At 53.8% G+C, this 23,289-nt stretch overlaps 8 protein-coding genes across 8 annotated transcripts; 4 read left to right on the top strand and 4 right to left on the bottom strand.

Annotated features, from left to right (window-relative positions):
- Nucleotides 1-1,075: 1,075 nt before the first annotated feature.
- FIBRA_02779 (uncharacterized protein) lies at nt 1,076-3,767 on the top strand (the record flags this gene model as incomplete). Its single annotated transcript, XM_012324632.1, has 2 exons — nt 1,076-1,691; nt 1,738-3,767. The coding sequence occupies 2 exons, from the start codon at nt 1,076-1,078 to the stop codon at nt 3,765-3,767; spliced, it is 2,646 nt and encodes an 881-aa protein (XP_012180022.1).
- An 869-nt stretch (nt 3,768-4,636) lies between these two features.
- On the top strand, nt 4,637-8,755 carry FIBRA_02780 (uncharacterized protein; the record flags this gene model as incomplete). The annotated part of the gene is made up of 5 exons (XM_012324633.1): nt 4,637-5,293; nt 5,491-5,629; nt 5,690-7,426; nt 7,481-8,577; nt 8,633-8,755. The coding sequence occupies 5 exons, from the start codon at nt 4,637-4,639 to the stop codon at nt 8,753-8,755; spliced, it is 3,753 nt and encodes a 1,250-aa protein (XP_012180023.1).
- A 612-nt stretch (nt 8,756-9,367) lies between these two features.
- Nucleotides 9,368-10,310, bottom strand: FIBRA_02781 (uncharacterized protein; the record flags this gene model as incomplete). Its single annotated transcript, XM_012324634.1, has 3 exons — nt 9,368-9,928; nt 9,998-10,017; nt 10,097-10,310. 3 exons carry the CDS (start codon nt 10,308-10,310, stop codon nt 9,368-9,370), a joined length of 795 nt encoding a protein of 264 aa, XP_012180024.1.
- A 239-nt stretch (nt 10,311-10,549) lies between these two features.
- Nucleotides 10,550-11,464, top strand: FIBRA_02782 (uncharacterized protein; the record flags this gene model as incomplete). Its single annotated transcript, XM_012324635.1, has 2 exons — nt 10,550-10,801; nt 10,853-11,464. The coding sequence occupies 2 exons, from the start codon at nt 10,550-10,552 to the stop codon at nt 11,462-11,464; spliced, it is 864 nt and encodes a 287-aa protein (XP_012180025.1).
- A 567-nt stretch (nt 11,465-12,031) lies between these two features.
- FIBRA_02783 (uncharacterized protein) lies at nt 12,032-13,043 on the bottom strand (the record flags this gene model as incomplete). Its single annotated transcript, XM_012324636.1, has 2 exons — nt 12,032-12,351; nt 12,416-13,043. 2 exons carry the CDS (start codon nt 13,041-13,043, stop codon nt 12,032-12,034), a joined length of 948 nt encoding a protein of 315 aa, XP_012180026.1.
- Nucleotides 13,044-14,916: 1,873 nt separating this feature from the next.
- Nucleotides 14,917-16,769, bottom strand: FIBRA_02784 (uncharacterized protein; the record flags this gene model as incomplete). Its single annotated transcript, XM_012324637.1, has 6 exons — nt 14,917-15,156; nt 15,213-15,404; nt 15,465-15,608; nt 15,671-16,326; nt 16,377-16,497; nt 16,551-16,769. 6 exons carry the CDS (start codon nt 16,767-16,769, stop codon nt 14,917-14,919), a joined length of 1,572 nt encoding a protein of 523 aa, XP_012180027.1.
- Nucleotides 16,770-18,925: 2,156 nt separating this feature from the next.
- FIBRA_02785 (uncharacterized protein) lies at nt 18,926-22,015 on the bottom strand (the record flags this gene model as incomplete). The annotated part of the gene is made up of 4 exons (XM_012324638.1): nt 18,926-19,435; nt 19,488-21,611; nt 21,673-21,792; nt 21,845-22,015. 4 exons carry the CDS (start codon nt 22,013-22,015, stop codon nt 18,926-18,928), a joined length of 2,925 nt encoding a protein of 974 aa, XP_012180028.1.
- A 288-nt stretch (nt 22,016-22,303) lies between these two features.
- Nucleotides 22,304-23,187, top strand: FIBRA_02786 (uncharacterized protein; the record flags this gene model as incomplete). Its single annotated transcript, XM_012324639.1, has 2 exons — nt 22,304-22,691; nt 22,745-23,187. 2 exons carry the CDS (start codon nt 22,304-22,306, stop codon nt 23,185-23,187), a joined length of 831 nt encoding a protein of 276 aa, XP_012180029.1.
- Between the last annotated feature and the right edge of the window lie 102 nt (nt 23,188-23,289).

A 23,289-nucleotide genomic window follows, 5' to 3' on the forward strand; every position in this document is an offset into this window, starting at 1 on the left:
GCTGCCATGGCGTGGTCGTCGAGAAGCCTGCCACCTGGAAGTGCACAGTGGATGGAGGCGAAAGCGTTAAAGCCTCGCGTCCCAAGTACGAGGCGGGCTTTTACGACATTTTCCTCGCTGCGATCCCCAACCCCAGTGGATTACGTAATCTCCGCACGCATTGGGGATACTGCCTGACACTGGCAGCCTTGCGTGAAATGAATTGACCAGAGCGGTAGTATACGTACGTACTGAGGGTTGAGCCGAAGTTCGATGACCTCAGGAAGTGGATGTGCAACGCCATACCCATATGCCAACTGCAGCTTAAGAACCCCTCCCCCCACGTCCCCACGCGCACGGCATGAGTGTATATTCCAAGCCTCGTATATCATTGGACAATGGATCTCAGAATTTGTAGTACGGCCGGATGCAACCGAGTCATCCGACTCGGAGTCCGGCCTCCGGTGAATCGCGTATGCATATGGATGATGTGGGCCTAAATGCACGCCATCGGCCTTGCGGCTGCCATTTATGGTCGGCCTCGAGTTTAACGCGATAGGCTTCGCCGCGCCTCTCCTGTGCTCGAGCAGGGAGAATGCGTTCGTCTGCTCGCACAGAGACCGGCGGTTAGATTAATATGTAAATTACGAAGTGGCTAAGGCAAAGCATTTAATTATGAGAGTAGTAAATGTAAATGGTAACATTTTTACCACAATAGCATAGAATGAGGTTCTAATCCAGATTGTATGATTTTCATATGCCTGCGGTGATAAGTCGCAAACTAGACAACAATAAGTATAAGTATGTGGTCTCAGCGACACCGCTTAAATAAATCCTCGAGGAGACCTGGGAAACGCGGTCCCGGCACTTGGAGATGCCGCGCCACCGGCCAGGCTTGATCAAGCTTGCCGCCGCTCAGGCTGGTGAAGAGCGCATCTAAGCTGGTTGTCCTGTGCTCCTCCCCTACCGCGCCCGCCATTTAGCAAAAGAACAACCGGCCGCGGACCGCGGCGTGACCTCAGGCGATAGAGGTGAGCGATGGGGGTCTCGTCGTACCACTCATTGGTCTAATCATCAATGGTGAAGTGAGTCTGCGATGCAGCCTTCCGAGTATGAGATTCAGCGCGAGGTAGAGGCTCTTCGGGATATTCGAAGGCGTTCGACGGCAGACGGACTGACTTCTTTCATACTGGACCCGGATCTACCAAGTTCTCCGACCGCGTCGTCATCCACTTCACCGACGTACTGGCCGTCGCCCGATGACTCCAGTGGTAGCTCACACGAGGAGGGTAGTGAGAACAGTCCCATTAACGCCAACGATGACCCATCACATCTTTTCTGGGTCCCGGCTCGACTGCATCCTGAGATCGCTCCTGCTGAGTTCAGACAGTTTCTGAAGGAGCATGCTCGGAACCCTGCGGATGAGACTAGTGCTTTAGCGCGCTCGGTATCCAGTGGCTCTATAGGATTGGACAGGAAGAAGTCTTTGCTTAGCAGGCAATACAAGCCAGCTCCAAATGATGGCATCGAAGACGAGCAGGTTGTGCCTATCAGGCGAAATCGAAGTGTCTATTCGCGCCCTGGCCCACAGCTTACAATCAATGACTTGCAGAAGCTGGAGGAATTGGCGGAGGAAGCATCCAAAAGTGACGACCCTACTCGACTTAGAAGTGTGTTGCGCCGAAGTCTCAGTCTCAATGTGTCCCCATCAGGTAGATATTCCTTCGTTTCCGCATCCACGGTGGCTCATGTGTGTAGTTATCGACCAAATGGACGATATGCCAGACCTGGGGGATGATGTAGACTCTCCAATTGTGATCCCGCGTCCAAACCAGGCTCTCCGTCGTTCAGCACGTACGAAGATTCGAAAGCCAGGCACCGGGGAAGGCGCACATCGCTTTACTGCGACACGGCGAAAGAAGTCTGTGAGCCGCGCAGCCACGATGCAAGAACTGCGGACATCATCTAGCGACCTGTCATCCAGCGATCACGGTCATGCTGATACAAGCCGGCGACCTCATGTAGAAGAGAGTATTCCGGCGGTCCCTCCTTTACCTCGGCCAGAGTCTTTTAGCGAAGAGGCACTGATATATGATGCGTATGTGACAGACGAACCAGACGAATTGGATTTATCCTTGAGAACGGAAAGCCCTGAGCCCTCGGTAGACTCTCATGTTTCACCACCACCTTCCACGACATCACACTCAGAAGCCCATGAACCTCTTTCAGAGCCGGAACCAGTCCTTCATCATCCTCAACCACAACGAGCCGTTGCTCCTCCGGTATCTGAGCCTCCAGTATCGGCACGTTCTCCATCTCCCCCTCAACCCTCATCTTCGTCGCCTAGTCCAGCTCCTTCTATCAACGTATCTCATCGACCGCCTTCCGAAGAAGCTCCCACACGCCATTCCCGGTCTTCAAGTATCTCCGAGCAGCGGAAGGATAAAGACAAAAAAGGAGGTCTTTTTGGAAAGTGGGGCAGCGATAAAAGCAACAAGAAAACTAAAGAAAGTCGCGAACGAGAAAAGGAGAAGGAGAAAGAGAAAGAGAAGGATACAGGCTTTTTTGGATCGTTGTTTGGTGGCAAGAAGAAGCAAGACGACACGCCCGCACCGCTTGGGATGGGTGCATCTGGACGCGAGACTGCCGCTGCCCTGCTTGGCGCTTCCAAATCGTCTAAATCTTATGTTCCTTCGCCATCTCCGCAGCTGGCTGGCATGTATGCGCGGTATCCCATTCATGTTGAGCGTGCAATCTATCGACTGAGTCATATCAAGCTCGCTAATCCGCGTCGACCACTTTATGAACAAGTCCTCATTAGTAACCTGATGTTCTGGTATCTTGGTGTCATCAACAAGACACAAAACACAGCAGGCCCTCAAGGAAATTCTGCAGCTCAACCTCAACCTCAGAGCCAACCTACTCCCATACCAGATCAAGAGCAACTAGAGCGAGAACAGAGGGAGCGAGAAGAGCGAGAGAGGGCAGAAAGGGAGCGGATGGAGAAAGAGCAGGAGCAGCGGGAAAAACAACGTCGGGGCAGTTTGACTAAGCAGTCGACGTCGGGAACCCCGCCTGGGACTCGACGAGCAGAAATGCCCGTTCGTGGACCTCAGTACGAGATGCAGCACCGGGCCATGGAGCAGGAATATGGTTATATGCCGCCTTCAAATGGAGCCGGCGGGGCGACACTAGGTCGTACGTCATCCATCCCTACCTCCGCTAACAACTCTCTCCCGTATCAATCCTCCCCACCTCCGCGTTCTTCATCTGCACCACCTGCACAATTCTCGGTGCAGCTTGTCCATCCGCAGCCGCAGCTTGCTAACGGCAACATTCATAACGCCGCTATGCAATCTCAGCACTATCCTCCGGCGACAGGTGCGCAGCTGCCTCCCGGTGCGATGTCTCCCGTGGCTGTCGAACAGACTTGGCTAGCTACAACCAGTGTTGCACCATTGGCCCCGCGGGGTTCCTCGTCGACGTCTCCTCCACCAAGAGCTAGCTCCCCTCCAAATTCGATGCCGGTATCGACGTCTTCCTCAAGACAAGCGCGATCACCCCCACCAAATCGATATACACCTGCGCAGGAAAAGCAACCGTTCAGTGGGGGCAGGTCACCCAGCCGGTCGTTGTCCGCCTCTGCGGCCCCTCCTATGATGCAACAAACTAACGGCAAACTGAAGAAAGGTATCAGTGCACATGCGGTGGTTCAGAATCGTAGACGATCGAATGAGGAAGAGGATGTGCCATTAGCCGTATATCAGCAACAATATCGACGGAGATGATCAGCCGCGGACCTTTGACATTTCGCTTTTCTGTAAGTACGTGTTGCTTGTATCCGTCTCAGCATCATCTAGATATCCTTGCAATTTACGTTGTGGTGGGTTTATTCACGTCTATGTCGTCACCGTCATGAAGCCAGTGACCGTTGCGATGTATCGGATCTGTATTGTGTACTGCCCCTTCCCTCTAACAACCATTGCATACGAGCCACCGCTTGTCGCTCGGACAAGCAATGCATCCCGGACTATTGATGCTTCTACCTTACAATATGGATTACATTATTACGCTCGTTGCATTCTGTATGTGCATCCACAATTCCGACCGCAGACAAATGTGCCTCCGCGCAGACACCTTCACATATGCATAAATTCAGGCCCCAGGCATGGCAGGTACCATACCCCGAACATGCTCTGCCTTGTCCAATTTGCAACGACGATGGACAAGGCTTAAGATCATATCAGTCAGGAGAACAGGATGCAAGACAGGATGGACTTCCAACAGAACACCTGTATACGCCCGGTTGATAGGGCAGCGACCATCACGCTGGCCTAGATGATGCTATCTCTTGGTTTCAGGAACTCCTAGGAATCCTGATGCGGCTGAAGGTATGGTGCAGCATGGGTGTCCTACTTATCCAGCGACTGCATGGATATTCTGTTCTGCATTGCGAGCGAACATGGTCGAAAATAATCGGCTGAAGATCATTTCTGCTGTCACGGGGGGACCCGGAGAGGGCCGAGGGAGTTAATGGCGAACTGAACCTAAAGCGTGGGATGAGGCACTGACAATGGGTGGCATGTGCGGTGCGGGCTCAGATGTGAATGGCAAGCATTGTGAGAGAGAGCGATAATAATGGAGGGAGGAGAATCTGATGCCGGTGGCTGATTCGGGCGGAGACTCGAGAGGATCTGGCTGGGGCGCGATCTCAGAGAGCACAAGCGAAGCGAGAACAGCGCGACGCCGACTGGCATCTCAGTTTGTCTTCCGTCTGCCATCTCGTCCGCCCCGCCCCGCCCCCGCGCTCCTTGCTCCCGACCACCATCTGCTCCTGCATGCCCGCTACATGAAGCCTGAATTCCCCTCCATCCGGGCCTCCAAAAATTACCCTTACTCTTCCTCGTCCTTTCCAGCAGACTCTCATCAACATCAAACGTCCAACTTCCATCAACCTCGTGAAAGCTCTCCAGCTCTACCATCCGCTCGATCTTTGGTTCCAAAACACTCCACGCTCACTGCCTTCCGTTCCGTCTTCCAACGCCCTCCAACCCGCCTTTCCTCCAACAACTCCCTTCACTCGTCCTTCTCTGCCTCCTCCACCAAAGCCCCCTCTTTTTCCCCTTCATCAGATTCCCGCGTCCTGCATCCGTACGCAGCTATGGTTGCCGCACCGCTTCCTGTGGTGTCCAGCCACGATCCGTCTGATGAAGAGGAGGAGTGTCCAGTCTGCCTCGAGCCTCTCAGTTTCAGCTTCAGGTTGCCTGGCGAGAAGCCTCATATAGTCCCTGAGTGTGGTCACGCCCTTCACGAAGTGAGTATATCGCTCATCTCTCCGCCTCACGACGTCTCGACCACATTCCAACCCTGCGCATCTGCTGGAAAACTGCGCGACTAGATGGATCATGGTCACTGCACCTCAGTAGCACTGCCATGCATATTTCCCGTCTCACCTTCCTTGTCCTATCCACCCTCACTGTCATGCATATGCTGATGCTGGTGATTTTGTAGGCATGCTTTATTGCTGTATATGGACCGCCACCAGGCCCCTCAAGAGCAGGCAATGTCGTCCGCAAAACCAACCTTGGTGTGTGCGGTCTCTGTAGACGACCTATGAAAGTCGGCGACGGCGATGGTGGCAAATCCAACAGTAAGTTCTCTCCCAGCGCGTTGACATCGTGCGAATTTGACGATATGACACACAATGTAGAATTAGCTGCTCTCACCGGCATGGGCGATCCCAACGGGCCATCGTTATTTCCGGGAAGGGACACACCCTCTTCTTTGCGCTCTTTCAATCCCCGTGGGGGTCATGCGACGCCGAAGTCGTATGACCCGAATGAAGATGACCCTGTTGAGCATGTTCTCAAGTCCAGTGCCACCAACTCCCACGAACAATCGCACTACATCGTTTCACCGTCCATTCAAGTGCGTTCGGAGTTCACGTCTCTTACTCGGACATCCGAATCCAGTCAACCTCTGACATGCATAGTTGTTGTCGAGCTACCCGGCAAGCGGCTGAGCACTCACGTTCCTGGCGCAGTGATGCCTGTGCAGCAGGATACGTACACACCTAGAGGTGGGAGTCACTATCAGCAAGACGACAGCAACCATTCAGTTCGGTCTGGTCCACGGCCGGAGTACAGCCCGGGGCACCAGCCAGTGTCCCCTGGAGATCAGCATTCACAAACTCGCTCGCAGCATATGTCTCCTGCTTCATCCCAAAATCCACTCGTGTCGCCCCAGGAGGATTCGCTACCCGACAACTCCCCGTTTAATGCCATTACTGAAGACTTGCGAAATCGCATCATTGACTGGAAGGGACATCCACTTTCTGGGCTTGGTCCATTGCAGATGTATGATTTACTATCCGTGAGGCGCGACGCTATGGTGCGCGAGTTCTTTGTCTATCTCTTCCGCGAAGCGATTATTTGCGTCGTGGAAGAGAAGAAGCGTACCCTGGGCCGCTTACTTTCCACGGCGTCCGGGGCCGCTTCCGCATTTGGCGATGGCTCGGGGATGAGCGTTGCAGGTCCAAATGGGCCGCAGAAGGGCGTCCTGAGGCTAAAGGGTCGCATATACATCCGTCACATCAAGCAGGTCACCGACACATCGGTCGCGGGCGAGCTGAGCCTGACCATCGATATGGAAGACGAGCGGTTGGACTCATTTATCCTGATCTTCAAAGACCGCTCGTCGCTGGAGACGTGGAAGGCGCATATACAAGCACTAGTCAGCATGTCACAGCAGCAATCTGCGACACAGACCCGCGAAGCGGCCCCCACGCAACCGGCCCCCGACTTGGAGGAGTTTGGTGGGAGCCAGAAGGCAATGCGCATGCTCAGCGGAAGCACCGGGACCACGGTGAGCACGACGGACAGCCTCCTGCTCAACGGGTCAGCCCGCTCAACGGTCTCCTCGCATACGTCTTACGGCTCGGTTTCGGGCACGCCTTCCGTGTCGCATCCGCACCAGCCACGAGCCTTGCAGCATAAACTCAGTACCCTTGATGAAGACGAGGAATTCAGCCGGTATGGCTCGCCAACACCTCTCGTTGCGCCACATATGTCCGCCGGGCCGAGCAACTCGCTGCAGCCGCTGCCGCATCCAGCGTTGGACCTCATTCTCGTGATATCTATACCATCACCGAGTGCGACGCCGAGTACAGCTGCTTTGAAAGTGCGGGTCATCAAGGCGTCGCTGGACTTTATCATCGCGTCGATGGGTCCGAAGGATCGTCTGAGTCTTGTCACGTTCGAGGTGGGCATAGGTGGGCGCGTGCGAAAAACGCCGTTCTTGTGCCCTGGGAAACCGGCGAGCCGATCGCGTTTGGTGAAATTCGTGAATGAGATTGGGCGAAGGGAGGATGGGACGCCGTTCGAGGACGAATTCTTGGTGCGGAGTTCCCAGGATGACAAGACAGATGTTGTCACTGCTGTCAATCATGGTATGTGGTTTTGCAAAGTGTTTCCGCGTATGCAAAGCTAACAGTGATGTGCAGGGCTGGATGTAGTTTTGCAGCGCAAGACGCGCAACCCAGTGACAGGAATGATCCTCGTGAGCGACGCTGCGGATACGACGCGACGTGCGCAGATGGATCTTGTACTTGCGCGAACAGAGGCCGCGAACGTACCCATTCATTCGTTTGGTTATGGTCGATCGCATGACCCTGCGTCGCTATGGCTAATGTCGAATCACACCAGTGGCACGTACACATTTGTGAAGGACTGGTACGACCTCCGAGACTGCCTGGCCGGGTGTATTGGGGGGATGATGTCTATCGGACTGCTGCACATGAAATTGCACATGAAGATTGTTGATGGGCAGCGGTTCCGGATACGCAAGATCTCCGGGGGACCTATGGCAATTCTTTCTTCAGATGGACGAGACGTCGATGTTGAACTCGGCGAGCTCCGATATGGGGAGAAGAAAGAGATGCTGATAGAACTTGAACTCGATAACAGCGATGTCGCGCAGATGGCTCCGCCCCAGCTTACGAACAACGGTATGCAGCGGCAGCTCAATGCAACAGACCAATTCATGGGTCGCATGGGTCTCGACGCGTTGTCGATCGCGGACTTGCCGGACCTCGCGGACGGCATGATGGATCGCATGATTGACGAGGTTCCAGTGTTTGAGGTTGACGGTTCCTTCTTTGATCCTGCCGCAGCGAAGAACGTCTCGCGTCTCGCGCACCCTGTACTGCTTACTGTCACACTCCTGCCGAACACCGGTAGCCGACCACGCACGCCTGCAGCGAACGGCTCGGACCCAGTGATTGTGCGTCGGCGCATGGAGCTGCTTGCATCGGATATGATCACTCGAGCGCTGGTGCTGGTATCGCGCAAGAACTTGCCGCAGGCTCAGAAACTACTGAATGAAACGCGGCGTATTCTGCACACCGTCTTGCAGAACATCACACAACTGCTACCATCCAACCGGGAGGGCATTACAACACGGAACCGCAAGGAGCTCCTCTCGCTCTCTGCTGCGCGGGCAATCCAGGCGATGTTGCAGGACATGCAAGTTTTGTCAGAGGCGCTAGAGGAGAATGCCGATTTCTTTGTACATGATCAACGCAACTTCGGCGCCCAGCAGGTATGTGATCTCGTTGCATTCATGATGGGTGTCGTTAATGTCGATCGCTGTGCAGGCAATGGTCCTCCGCGACCAGAAGAGCTGGAGTGGCCGAAGCGCTATCGAACGATTGTTCTGGACAATCGATAATTCCATCGACCTGGTCTCTCGAAGTACTGACTGGGTTGCCCGCGAATGATCGCTCCATCTACCGTCTCTCGTTGAAGAACTGTTTTTCACTCTCACCTAATGTTTTTAGTTCTCCAAAGTATCGTCGCCCATAGTATATATTGCCTTCTCAGCTACCGAGTGGCATGTCCTTCATACCATCTTCTGTGTTTATTATTCCCTTTGGCGTCGTTGTTCGGATCTTGTTCTCAGTCACGGTCTAACGTTCCGACCTGTCGCGGTTTGTTCATACTGGTATACCCTTGCTCGGGGCGTCGAGCTAGGCGACGCGCGGGCTAATCTCTGAATTTTACCGTAGTCTCCGACGAATGGCGGACGGTGAATGAATGGTCTAGCGATGATGTATATCTGTAAGGTCGTCGTTCATAGAAAAACATATGCGCTATGTTACATGACAACATTTTGGGTGACATTGGGACGGGAACGCAGTGGAAAAGATTGCTCAAGTATGGCACTCCCGTATTCGTATATCGAGCATGAATCATACAAATTACACCACTCGGACAAGAATCTGTTTACATTGAATATATACAGCGGAGCCTCAGAAATGATACTTCACATTCGGAAGGGCGTGGCCACATGAAGAGCCGCCGACTCTCAGTTCCTTAATTATTCCGACGATCTATAAATCTATTGTCTTGTCTGCACTGTAGCCCGGTCCACCCTCGCCGTAGCCCCGCTGGTTACTGTAGACCCGTACGCCGGCGCGCTCGAAATCGCAGCTCCAGTGTGTATGCCCGAACGCCCAGAGAACGACGTTCCCGGTCGTCCAGCACGGCTCGCCCGTCAGCTCAGTGGCAAATGCAGAATTGGTAGGCTGCCCCTCGTACTTGGGATCGCCGGTACCGGAGAGCGTCGGTGCGTGGTGTGTGAACACGACGATCTTCCGAGCTGGTTCTGCCTGGGATATCATGGATATGGTAGCATTCAGCCACTCGAGGTCGGCGTTGTGGATAGCAGTGAACGATTCCGGGTCGAAGGAGGAGATACGCCGGAAGTCTGTCAGCGACCAGGAGAGGATGTCTAGATCATCTGGATTCAATGCAGCCCAAAGCGTGCAGCCAAGAATGGTGAGCTCCGCAGGCACGTCGTGGCGTGTACGGTTTAGAAAGATAAATTCGCCTAGCGATTGGTCGGAATTGATGTCGTCAGCAAAGTTTTGAAACCTGGCGACCGATTCTACCTGTCAGACGGCGCCACAATGGAGAAATGAGCCCACATCACAAATGTTAAAAATATAAATGCGACATACAATCGATGAACGGTATGGTTCTGTGACATAGTCATCAGCCATTCATAGGGCTGGATTTGAACGTTCTTGATTGCCAATAGACAACCGTGATGCACGTACCATGATTTCCGGAGACGAAGTAGACAACCTTGAAAAGCTCCAATTGTTTTCTGAGCCAATCGAATAGTCTGTCGTCGATCGACCAACCGATGTCCCCGAGCAATGCGAGATGTTCTGCTTTCACTGGTATGTCGTAGAAGTAGAATTCTTGGCCGGCGGGGCTCCCTTGTCGTTCGATCTCGAGGTGGAGATCGCTCACAATCTGAATGCGCATATTTTTTCAGTGATCAGAATGTCACTGTAGTGGGATGATCCTTTATTTCATTGGTGAGTAATGTTTTAAAACTTGGATGTTGTTACTATGATGCGGCTATTCGTCAAAGTCAAAGCGTGATGATAAGCCTCAATGATCGTCGTGTGAGCGCTCGTCATAAGTTCGAGCCTGAGTTGACGCCACACTTCCGTAGCCTTAATAATTTCAAGTTCAAAGTTATGCATTCAAGCGTCGTTGACATGTCCGGCACGTCGACTGCTCAGACACTTCCCTTGTATGATTCCGACTTGTACGAATTCGTACCCAAGACCTCATTGATTACTTCTACTGTAGTCGAGAGCGACCCCGGTCTTCGTCTCTCTCCGACAAAGTACCCCTGGCCATATGGCTTCAATGCCGCGGTATCTAAAATTCTCAATGAAGCTAACATTCCGGCCTTCATTTGGGGAGATCTCCTGAATAATTGGAGGGGAAATCCTCACATGCCGCACGTAAGTCGACGTCGATTAAGCCGATTCTACCATGTCTGATGGAATGTTTAGACCTGTGGATTTGTCGTACCCGCATACGATTTCGAAAGAGCAGTCGAAGCGATTTCCGGCGCAGGTCTACCTATGTGCACCTGCGAGGATTTCTTGCACGTATCCGAATCCGGCTCTCCGATATCGCTTCCTGTCCACTTTGTCGTCCCACAGGAATATGTACCCGTCTTGCTGTTTTTGTGTCCCAGTGATTTACTTCTCGATCTCCTCCCTATCACCCCCGCTCACCCAAACCCGGCCTCTCTCTACTTTGATCGTATCAAACTGCCTTTTACTAACAGCGCCGTTTTTCTTCATGACGATCCGACAGCTTCATCGTCTGAAGACTATCAGGTTGTATGTGCACTGACGGCGTCCAGCCTCATAAAGGCGTGGCTCTTGCTTGATGCGCTGTCTCCGCCCAATCGCAGAGGAATTTCCTATACTTATGCATTCCTTCTCCACATCATGGCCGTCGATGTTTCTCCTGGCCAACACGACTTTCACTCAAAGTCCCTTCAAGCGTTGTGGCAACAAGTATATCTGAATTCAAATTGCGAGACGACCAAGCGGGAAGAACTCATCGGCCAAGTTCGATTGGAATGGGGAGATCGGATCCCACATAGATGCTAGAACACCGGCGTAACAAAGATCAATCGACTAGTGGATGTACTCTTTTGCATCAAAAGATCAGTGCTGGTTAGACAAACTGCAGAATGGCCTTTTCTTCCACGGTCAAGGATGTGTTCAACCGACTTATTCGAGTAGTCTCCATAGCTCTCGAGTTATGCAACAATACAAGTTGCTCCGCAAGGTACATAGTTCACCAAGAATGAGTATCAAGCCAGTGGGGAAGTGACTTGAATCAGAACTTAAGCCTCCAATGAAACTAATTGTGCCAGGTCATATTCCGCATCCTCGCGTTATGAATGATATCATGACTCCATTAGTACGACACTATGATTTGCAAACACGTAGACAGGGAGCAAAGCAAGCAGTGAGCAAGAAATGAGACCCAGACAGTAGATACGAAGAAACAGCTATATGCACCGCATTCCGATGAAGCAATAAACGATGGCCCAGCTACGAGAATCAAAGAGCTCAGCTCTGATATGTGTGATCTAATAGCAGTCAATGTGATATAAATATCCGATGACTGAATCCCTCTATTTGAGCAGTATCGCCGCTGTGCTCACTGGCTCACCAATGCCCATCCCCGCCGTCCTTAGGAACCGAATACGGGTAGTCCCAATTGTGCGGGTCGTATCCTCCGGTCTCTTCCGTCGTCTCAGGCTCCGGCTCATACTGCTCAGCTCCTTGAGGTGAGGTCGGAAAGGTTGACGGTGGGCTAGACGGATTAGGCACAAGTCCGCCTGGGTGATGGTAGGAGAACGTCGACCGGTCGGGGACTGGCCGATCAGTGTGGTCCCAGCGCAGCTCGTTGGGGTCGGCGACAAACGAAGAGGGAGTAGGGTACGTCTGTTGGGATGAGTTGGCCATCCACGTGTCGTGCATTGCGCCTGCACAATGTCAAGCTCATCGATGTGACGTTCAAAGTGGCGATAAATGGGTGGAACCACACACCTGGATAGTATGTCCTTATAGGACCACCGCTTGGCACCGAGGTCGGCCATTGCATGTGGTTGGCCTGTGGCGCCGTGCCAAGCCCAGGGTGGTGATATAATGGTCCAGATGCAGGGTAGTGCGACGTCTCCCCATACAATGGCCCCACCCCTCCAGGTACGCCGGGATATGCAGGAGGAACGTTGTAGCTTGCAGAATGCTGCCAGTGGCCAGCAACTGGTGCAGGTTGGGGATAGGCTGGCCACATGCCAAGGTTAGACTCTGAATGAGCGGGAACGTCCGTCCCATGCACGAAATCCGATGAATAGGTTGTTGCCGGCGGCGGCGATAGTCCTGATCCTGGCGACAAATTTGCAACGTGAGGTGCAGTGTCAGCTATTGCTGTACTACTTGAGTTGCGAGTATTGGTCCGACGAGGCGCAGGACACACCTGTGCTAGACAGAGCGCCCCTGATGGTCGCCGCATCATGATCATCCGCTCGCGCTCGACGTGACTCACGACGGGCGCGCCCCGTCCGAGGGTAAGGACTATGACTCGATCGTCTCGCTCGTCCCCTGGATCCACGTCCGCGGCCGCGAATTCCCGTTGGCTGAGATGACGATTCGGCACCATCGCTCTGGAATTCATGTTGATGGAAAACACCCAAACTAGACGCACCAGCCTGCGGAGTAGACGACTGCCACGATTGCCCCCATACCGGAAACTAGTATATCGTTCGTTCGTCACCTACAGACTGGCAGAACAAAGAGGAGCGATCCACCGTACCTTCAGTTCTGCATGGCTGATCGTTGAAGTGAGCTTTCTGGGAATCCGAGAGGACGAAGGTTTATTGCCCTCGGGTGTATTTGGCTTCTTCACCATCACCCAGAATCTCTTGGTCGCAGAGCACAAAAAATCAAAGAGGAACAGACGGAATGATTCCGTCCGTCAGGGCGGCTGCTTTCATACTAGTCCGGGAGAAGACGAACAAAAGACCCGTCAACGGCAACATAGCCACCCACATCCAGAAATTCCCGCTAAACTGCCTGCAAAATATTTATATCAATAACCTGGAGTCGAGGAAAGATTCGTGAGACGAGCCTTGACGTGACATCAGCGCAAAACGCGTGTACAAGGCGTATATGGCAGGACACTGTAAAAAATCCGACACCGCTGTTCTCCTTGCATGAGCGTATACGCGATGCGCGCGGCCGGCGCAAGTGAAGCGAGCCCCTATGTGTCCATGTCGAATGGAAAGGGCAGGTGCTCCTCACTCATTGACAGCAGCGCTAGAACACTTGATCGAGCCACACGGACGCATCGCCTCCGACAACCTAATCTCCAGGAACTGTACAGGGTCTGCAGGCGACGGCACTCTCCAAAAGGGTAACGGGGGAATGTAATCATGAATATTTTGTGTAAACCTTAACCGTGCGCGGAAACCCGGCGACAGAAGCCATGCGGCTCTCACCGCAGCGGGCAGAGAGCAGTGGCGGCCTCGTACCCGGAAAGAATCTCCGGTGCACCACCGTAATGGAACCGCACCATTTCATATGATCATGGACTCACGCAACTGGGACAAAAACAAATGTCACGCGGGTGAGCAGCGGGGCCTAGACGTAATGCAAGAGGACTCACCTGGGCAATAAAGCCTGAAGGTATACTTGTGTGTTTTATCGCCAAAAAGGTCTTAACGGGGGCCTTGATAGCGAGATACACCGCAGCGGGAGCTTGTTTTCGTCAACCGGTGCTGGGGCTACTGCCACAAAACAAGAATTCTGGTATAGCGCGCGTAACGAGCCGACCTGAGCGGGAAGTCACTAGGTTACCTTCAAGACAATGGCGTCGTGGCGATACATTAGGCTGTGAGGTGACAGGATAAACACCACAGCAGACCCATAGTAATTTTCCTCACGCTTTCGAAGACTGGTGCCTCAAGATCACTAGAAACAGCCGCAAAACGAACTTGAATGGACTGATCCAACGGAGGCAAGGAATGTCGCAGCCCAAAGGCGCGTGTGCTTATTGGATTTGTACTTGAAGAAGGGCTTGCACCCATACAGCCAAACAAGAGTAAATCAGAACTCTGCAGCCGAACGTCAAGCTCTCCGCATCCGAAAAGTGTTTGTGCAGTCGACGACAACCGAAGGCAGCAAATTGGCCGCGTCAGAGATCCCATGTGGTAGAAAGGGTGGATATGATGCAAATAACATCCCCAATATATTTACTCGAAAGGCGCCGCGTGGCCGCGGACACTACCTTGCTCGGGCCATTCCGCCCACTGGTGGTTAAGGTACGCAATTGCACAATAGGTTATTACAGTAAAATGTACAATATAGAAATTGTATGTGGCGTGTGGATGACGCATCCCCTCGCGAGGAGGGGTTCCACTTAGGGGGAAGAGTGTCAAGGAGCCGTTGCGCACGTCGATAGCATGCGTAGCTCTCCGAGCAAGGGAAATACAAGTCCACATCTTTCTGTGCATTACTGCGATTACATACTAGCTTTACAACATTTGTTATCATGACTGCTCCTCTTTGCTCAGTGTTACAACACTGGATCTAGTCTCTTGGTCAGCATCTTCCTCATATCCTTCAACCTTCATGTCATTAAGACCGAGCTCTTCATTCTGCTCCCACGTACGATCATATATCTCGATTGTCATGTTGGGATCCGGGTCCGGTGCATACAAGCTCTGCAAATACGAGTTCGCCAATGGGTCATCGAGAATGACCGTGAATGGCTGTTCTGCACTCTTGACCTAACGAGCGAAGCTCATGAATAGCTAGGTAACGGGATATTGTTGACAACACTCACCTGCTTGAGCCTCTTCAAAAATTTTTCAAATGCCCCATCGTCCGAATTAGAGTCGCTTGCTGCAAAAACTTTCTCTGATAGCTCTTCGTAGACCTGGTCCAGGATACCCTCCAATGTTGTGAATCGGCCACCGAGTGTGCCTGCCTGTAAGACCAGGTCGACCTCGGGAATCGCAAGACCACAAGTTTCGCTCTGTGGTGGTCAATCGCTCAGTTATCGCGCTGATATCACGGCACAAAGCTTGAAGAGCACCTTGAGGATATCACGGCTAAGATCTTCGCGATCTTCCACTTTGAGTGTGATCCGCTTTCCCTGAGGCGAGATGGCCGATCCCGACTTCACCTCGTTATCTCGGTATCCACATCGATCACAATTTGTGGACATAATGAGGATATCCTAGATATTAAGTTACGGATTTTGATGAGCGAGATTGATGCAGTGTAGATGAATCGGCAGACCTTGAAGTACGGAATATTCACTTTCTTGATAAGTGTATCAAGTGGATGTCCACAACTTGAGCACGTCCCGGGAAACACATATATTTCCTCGTTCTCGCCTTCTAAACCTCCGCCTATCCTGCCCACATCTTCAGCCGCAAACTTATCTCCTGCCTTCGATTCTTTCGAGGGATCTGGATCATCTCCGGAGACCAAGCCGAGTTCAATATTTTGTTGCCGTGACCGATGATATGTGCGCATATTCCATTTTGGGTCTGTCATGCTATCGACGAACTCTACAAATGAGTTGCCAGCCGGGTCGTCCAATCGCACCGTGAAGGCTATATCCTTCTCGGACGCCTTTCGCACCTTGACCTTACCGGCGCCGGTCTCCTCGTCCTCGTCTTCATCGTCGGCCAGAATCTCTTTGAAGCCGTCGATAATGGTTTGAATTTTGTTGTATGCAGCTTCGTTTTCTATACGACGAAGAGGCTGGTCCGCACCAAGATCGGAGACGACGTCACGGATCATCCCCTCGATCGTCGTAAGCTGACCGCGCAATGCAGGTATTGTGAGCTCGAACTCCGGAATGCTGACGGTGCATGAAGCGGATTTCACAACTTGACGGTCGAGATCTTCGCGAGAGAGGACACGGACAGTGTACACAGTACCCTCCGCTACAGTTGACATCGGTCAGAAGGAGCACGGCATAACAGATAAAACATACGTCTGATGCTGCCGGCTGACTGTATCTCGTTATTTGACAAGCCGCAGCTCTCGCAACGAAAGGACATGACGACGACTTCGCGGAAAAATGGGATTGAAGTGAGAAGAAGCCTCGTAACCCCCTGCTCAGAAGGTTGAGCATCCAACAGCCGTCGTCTGATAAAGCAGAGCGCACCTGCTCGCCGCACGTCATGCATAGAGACTCTATTTCCTGTACTGGTCGGTCGTCATCCTCCGCCGGTTCAACTGTATCACTGAAAGCGACTCTTTCTTCCTGTTCCTGTTCGGAACAGGAAGAGAGAGTCGTGTTCCGTGAGACAGTTGAACCGATGAGCTTCTCGGTCTCCTCAGCGACTGCTCCAATAGAAGGGAAGAGTTCTGCGTGGTTGGACATGGGGAAGGAGGACGTCGGCACTTTGTTCCGTACGCGAGGTCAAGGCTTTGAGGGAGGGTTTGAGGAGGGAATGGTATATCTGCCGAGTCCAAGTGAAGCCCTGGTGGATTGTCTCGAGTCCAGGACGCTGGAAAATCTCGATCGCGATTCATCAGCAAAGCGTCATTGGACCTGAAACACCTCTGTCTCACGAGCCTTGTGTGAGGTCTCCGGGATTGCCTCGTCCTGTTTTCATCTGGCACCTGTACCTGGCACGGTGATACATACATTAAGACAACTATAACCACACGAGTGTTACATCCAGGCCTACAGTAAGGTAACTCATTATAAATATCTTTTGGGATGTATCACGACCTGACCGCGTAGTGCGCTCCTCCCGTCCTGGTTGTAGGGTACCAGGATGTATCACGGCCTGATCACGCATGCCCCTAGGCCTCCCACTCTGGTTGTATCAGTAGAGCACTAGGTTGTATCATGACTTGACCGCGTATCCCTTCTCGTCCTGGCCGCTAGTAGGGCACCAGGGTGTATCACGGCGGCCTGGTCACGCACGCCTCTCCAGGATGTATTACGGTTCAGTGACCATGCACACCTCTCCCATTCCGGCTACCAGACTATATCACTGCCCGGCAATTAATATATCAGGTGCGGGTCCCAATCTGGCTCAGCAACCCGCCACCGCCCCGCCCTGCTGACCGGTTCCTTGGTGTGTCTCTCGATTTTCTTTGGGTACCCTTCCCGCCTTACCGCACTCATTCTTATGCGCGTCACCATTCCCGCTCGAGCTGCCCATATTCGGTTCCCTAGTGCGTCTCTCGATTCTCCCGCCTTCTTGCGCCGCATTTTGTATGACCGTTTGGGCTGCTCCTCCCGCCTCCAATGACGTGAGTTTCCCCCCCTAGTGCCGCTCTCTGATCGCATTCCACTCCCATTTACGCTACTCTGCCCACTCGCACCACTGGCTGGTCGTCTGACTCTCAGGTCACGCTACGAGCTTCTTCAGGGCAGAGAACACTAAGGGGATGTATCCTACAATCTGGCTAAGCGGATGTATACTGCAAAGTCTGTGCCGCGCAGAGGATGTATAGTACTGTCCTGAAAATGAGCAGATGTACAACAGGCCTGTATCTGAAGGGGATGTACATAGCCTCTCCAAGAACCCTCCAAAATCCAAACGTTTAGCTCGTCGTACCATCGCCGCCGTTTGTACGCTATATTCCAGGCATTGCGGATGTTTCTCGATGACGGTGTGATTTGCAGGCTCGTACGACTGGAAGTCAAGTCGATCTGTGGTTCGTGTGAGACTTCCTGTTGGTCTGTCTTTCAGATGCAACAACCGGGTGATCTACGATGCCGAGTCCAAAGCCTAGCTATGTTTAAGATGGCCCTGCCTATTCCTATGTTTTCACATAGAATCCGCGCCGTTTCTTTGCAGGCCTGTGTCAGAGATAGATGTCCTACATGCTTCAAACTTCACAGCTATTACTTAGCAGTCCCCCCCGTATCATCACAGATCATGGTATATCATTTGGAATCTCTGCCAGGCCGAGGATTTGTGAAAGTAACGCTCGATTTCGAGTACCGTTCGTTGGAAATCGCGAAGGACAGATTGAGCTTGGCCCACTCCCGCGCACGACTGGAGTATGTATAATGAGAAGCGGGAAGACCTGACAGCAGGCTTCAGCGCAAATTGGGTTCCAACTGTTTGCGACGGGACGGGGCAAAGCGACTCGAGGAAAGCTTTCGAACTTTGAGGTCTGCGCTTCAATAGGCCTTGCATGCGCCACTCCCATTGTCCGGAGATCGATATTATTGATTTGCTTCCGCGAAGGTTTGGTCAGACTTACTTCAAGTTTGGCGAGGTTTCCAGCCGACCCCCGGGGAGGCGTGCCCGCCGCAGCTATGACCCCCACCGCTGAGATATTTCCCCCTGATCGACTATTCGCACCCGAAGGCTCGACGACTTTAGGAAATTCTATAGCACTACTGAAACACATTATATTCACTGCCCTTCCTCCAGGAAGCCTCATTAGATACATGCCATACGATGAGAATTGTACAAAATGCAAAGTCAGTAAACGAAAAAGCAACGATAAACACACGAAAGTGCCTAGAGACCAAGATCCAGACTCCGTTCAAGCCAAGAATTCACACCATTAGACAGTCTCGGACATCTCCACAGGCAGCTGGCTGTATCCAGCACTGTTCCGCCGGCCACTCACAAGACTCCTGACGCTATCCCACGTATTGCGCAGGACACCCCCCAGACTGTCCCAGACCGACTCCCGGGGTATAATCTCGCCAGGCATGACGCTCGATGCCGGCCGTGTCCACCATTTCAGCATTAGCGAGGACGTCACGACGCTCACGGACGAGAACGCCATTGCCGCACCTGCCATCATGGGGTGCAAGCGTATACCCCACGGCAGGAAGAAGCCCATCGCGAGCGGGATGCCGAGCATATTGTATATGCACGCCCAAATGAGATTGCGCCGGATGGTCGCAAAGATGGCGCGGGAGAGGTGCAGCGCGGCGACGACATCGAGGAGATCCGAGCGCATCAGTACAATGTCGGCCGCTTCGATAGCGACTGAGGTTCCAGAGGATAACGCAATGCCGACAGAGGCCGCGACTAACGAAGGAGAGTCGTTGATACCGTCACCAACCTGTGGAAAACAATGATTTCAGTAGATACTAAGCATGAAGACGTAGACGTACCATAGCTACGCCCCCGCCATCCTTCTCCATGAGCTCCGTGACTACCGCCGCCTTGCCTTTCGGACTCATGCTTGCCCAGACGCCCTCCGGCTTAATCCCGACCTCTCTCGCGACGGCCAGAGCGGTGCCCTGCGCATCGCCGGTCATCATGTTCACCTCGATGCCCATGTGCTGCAGGGCCCTGATCGCATGCTCAGACGAGCGTCTCGGGGAGTCCATAAGCGCAAGAGCCAGAACGGGGGAAGGTCTAGAGACAGGAGAGCTCCCAATCGAGACAAAGATCGTCGTGAGGCCCCGCGCTCCTCCGTCTGTGTCGAATACAGAAAGCGCGGCAGGAAGTTCGACATCGTCAGATTGAGCGACAAAACGCGCGTTGCCGACGTAGATAATATACCGGCGCTTCTTCTCTGAAAGGGTCAGAGTCGCTTTCACTCCGGCACCTGGTACGCCTTCGAACGAGTTGATGGTCATCTCCGGGGCACCTATGATCGACTGCCGCAAAAGATCCTTGCCATACACCGCGACTGCCATGGCCAGAGGATGCTCGGAGCGTGCCTCCGTCGCAGCAACCATCCCAATCACCTCAGCGCGCGTGAGCCCATCTACACATTCGTCTGCCAGGGAACCCTCGTCTGTGGCATTCGCGTCGTTCCATGCGGATCCGACCACCGTGAGCTTGCCCTCCGTCACCGTACCGGTCTTGTCTAGGACAATCCGCTTGATTGACCTACTCGCCTCCAGCGCACGACCGCCCTTGATGAGGATGCCGTTCTTCGCACCAACGCCAGTCCCGACCATGATTGCTGTTGGCGTGCTGAGTCCGAGCGCACAGGGACATGCAACGACGACCACCGAAATACACAGCTGCAGACACACCGCCAACTTGCTCGCCCCCGGGGCGCGGAACATCTCCGGCAAGATCGTCTCCCTGAGCACATGCGAGATCACCATCCACGCCGAAAATGTGATGATCGCCAGTGAGATCACACCCGGCACAAAGTACCCCGCGACTCTGTCCGCAAACGCCTGGATTGGCGCCTTGGACGTTTGCGCCTCCTCCACAAGCCGCACGATCTGCGCGAGTGCCGTGTCTTTGCCTGCGCGCGTCACGACCATGTCGAATGTCCCGAGCCCGTTCACCGTACCCCCGATCACACTGTCCCCGACCTGCTTCAACACTGGCACCGGCTCGCCGGTCACTGCACTCTCGTCGATGCTCGAGGTCCCTTTCACAACCGTCCCGTCCGCGGGCACCTTGTCACCCGGCACGAGCTTTACCGTGTCGCCGACCTGGACGAGCTCCGTCGCGATCTTCTTCTCCTGCGTGCACGCCGGCGCATCCGTGTAGATTGTTGCCATCGACGGCGCGAGCGCCATTAAATCGGTCAGCGCCGCGCTCGTGCGGCCCTTGGCGCGGTTCTCCAGATAGCGGCCGAGGGAGACGAACATGATCAGCATCGTGCTCGTGTCAAAGAACACGAACGGGCGGTGGTCCTCATCGCCGCTGAGAATGGCGACGACCATCGCGGCCAGGGAATAAAAGTATGCAGCTGAAGTGCCCAGCGTGACCAGCACGTCCATCGTTGCACTGCCGTGTCGCAGCGCCTTGTACGCATTTCGATAAAACTTCTCGCCAATCCAGAACTGCGTAGGCGTCGTCAAAAGCAGCACCAGCAGATCGCCGAGGTATAGCCCGGGGATCAAGCACACGTCCACGAGCATGCATAACCCACCTATGTGGGGCGCAATTTTGCTGATGAAGAACACAGGCATTGCGAAACCGAGACTCCACTGGAAGCGACGTTGCCACTCTTGGATTTCCTTTGTCCGTGCCAGGGAGCGCAGCTGCGTTGCATCCTCCTGGTCGGACAGCATGGCATCAAAGCCCATTTCTTCAATACGTTCTACCATTTCGCGCGGCCCGATGACGCTGCGGTCGAATTCGACTTTGCATGTCTCCGTGGCCAGAGCGACAACGACGCTATTGATCCCCGGCATGGCGCCGAGCTGCGTTTCCACCGTGGATGTGCATGAAGAGCAAGTCATACCGTATACCCTGAGCGTCACCACGTCGGAACGCGCAGGGGGGATCAGGGTCGCATCAAAGCCAATGTCAGATATTTCCTGCAACACGGGAGAAAGTACACGATGCGTCCTATACGAGTAGTTGTGTGGGCCCACTCACGTTGATAAGTTTGTCTGGGTCCCATACGTTTGGGTCGAATTCGACGACACCGCGCTCTGCTAGTAAGGCCACTTTGATGGAGTATATTCCTGGTTGTGTCCGAAGCATGCCCTCTATCGACTGAGGTGTGCGTCAATTGCCGTTCGCGCGCGCAGAAACGGGCGCTGCTCACCTCGACGCAAGCACCGCAAGTCATCCCCTCTATTCTGAACTCACATTTCTCCGCGGCAAGACCGTCGCCCTTCAAAGGCTCAGATTCCGATGTGGGCAGCTCAACCTTCCCAGCAGCTGAGGTTGTGGAGGCCCCTAGGAGGTTGCTAAAGGCACTCGATAAGACCGACATGGCTGGACGCTATTCGCAAGCACAAGGCACAGTTGATGTCGCGAACCGGGGTGAGCGCCTGCGCGAGTAGAGATAGTAAAGAGCAAAGCAGTCGTTGACGTGTCGCCAGGCGGTGTAAAGAGGGTAGGGCGGTGTCTGAGCACGCTCAGAGCCGGCGAGAGCGTTAGAGAAAGAATGGAAGTAGTCAGCAGAGTTGTCATCGGGCGCGGTCGAGTCGCGCAGGAGGGATGAGGTATGTTTTTCCCACGGCCTGCTTTCTCCAAATTCACCTTCTCCCTCGCGCGCATAATGCAAAGTCCCATTGGCAGCGTGTTTCTTGGAGACGTCCAGCGCATCCGCCTCCTCTCCACTCCGCCCTCGTCCACCCCTCCGTCCTCGCCCCCGCCCCACCTTGCGTCCTCGGCCATGAACAGCATTCACGACCTCGACCTCGATGTGGTCGAACAGCCAAAACCTCTTCCGAAGCCCCCATCAATTCCGCCTGTCCTCTCTCTTGACCTGCGCCTCCGATGGCTCGAGACACTTTTGTACGGCGCGCGGACAGACACGGCCAGCGACCGAAAACACACAGACCTCAAGGCTGCGGGTTCCCTCGCCCGGCGCGCCGAGGAGCTCCAGCACAAACTGGACGCCGTCGTGCACGGCAATGATGGGCTGCGCAAGTTCATGGACCACTGTACGTCCCTCGTCCAAGCCCGTCTTTTGCTGCGTCACGTATGGGTGCCCCAGACGATCAACACGCGCAGTACCTCACCCCGGCCTTCGCGCTCTCGGGTGCGCTGCCTAGTGCTGAGCCTACATATGACAACATGTCACCCGGGGAGCTTGAGGCGTTCCTGACGGAAATGGAGTCCGACATACGCGCGGCAGAACGCGACATGCGCGAGATCAAGTCCCTCGAGGATCGAGATGTCCTAGGTGCCGGCAAGCTCGCAGACTACGAGGGCTTGCAGCCCCGTTTGGATCTTTTGCTAAAAGCCCACAAAGAGGATGCGGAACTTGCGGTCGCGCTCGAAAGACGAATCGCGACACTCATGGATCAGTATGCCACCCGCGTAGACACCCTTTCCGAGCTGTTTGTCGCGTGGGATGACACCCTCCGCGACTCGGAAGATAAGGTAGGCAAGGCTGAGCGTGATAGAGACGAAAGAAGGAGATTAGGCTACGAGTAGCCCCTTGATACCCTGGTATGATTCGTGGCTCTTTCATCTTGTCGAGACTCAACTAAACGGAGATCTTTAGGTGTGAAAGATACCCTGCTGGATCAGCGATCT

Source organism: Fibroporia radiculosa (assembly GCF_000313525.1).
Source record: "Fibroporia radiculosa TFFH 294 genomic supercontigs, scaffold1422, whole genome shotgun sequence".
NCBI classification, from domain to species: Eukaryota; Fungi; Basidiomycota; class Agaricomycetes; order Polyporales; family Fibroporiaceae; genus Fibroporia; species Fibroporia radiculosa.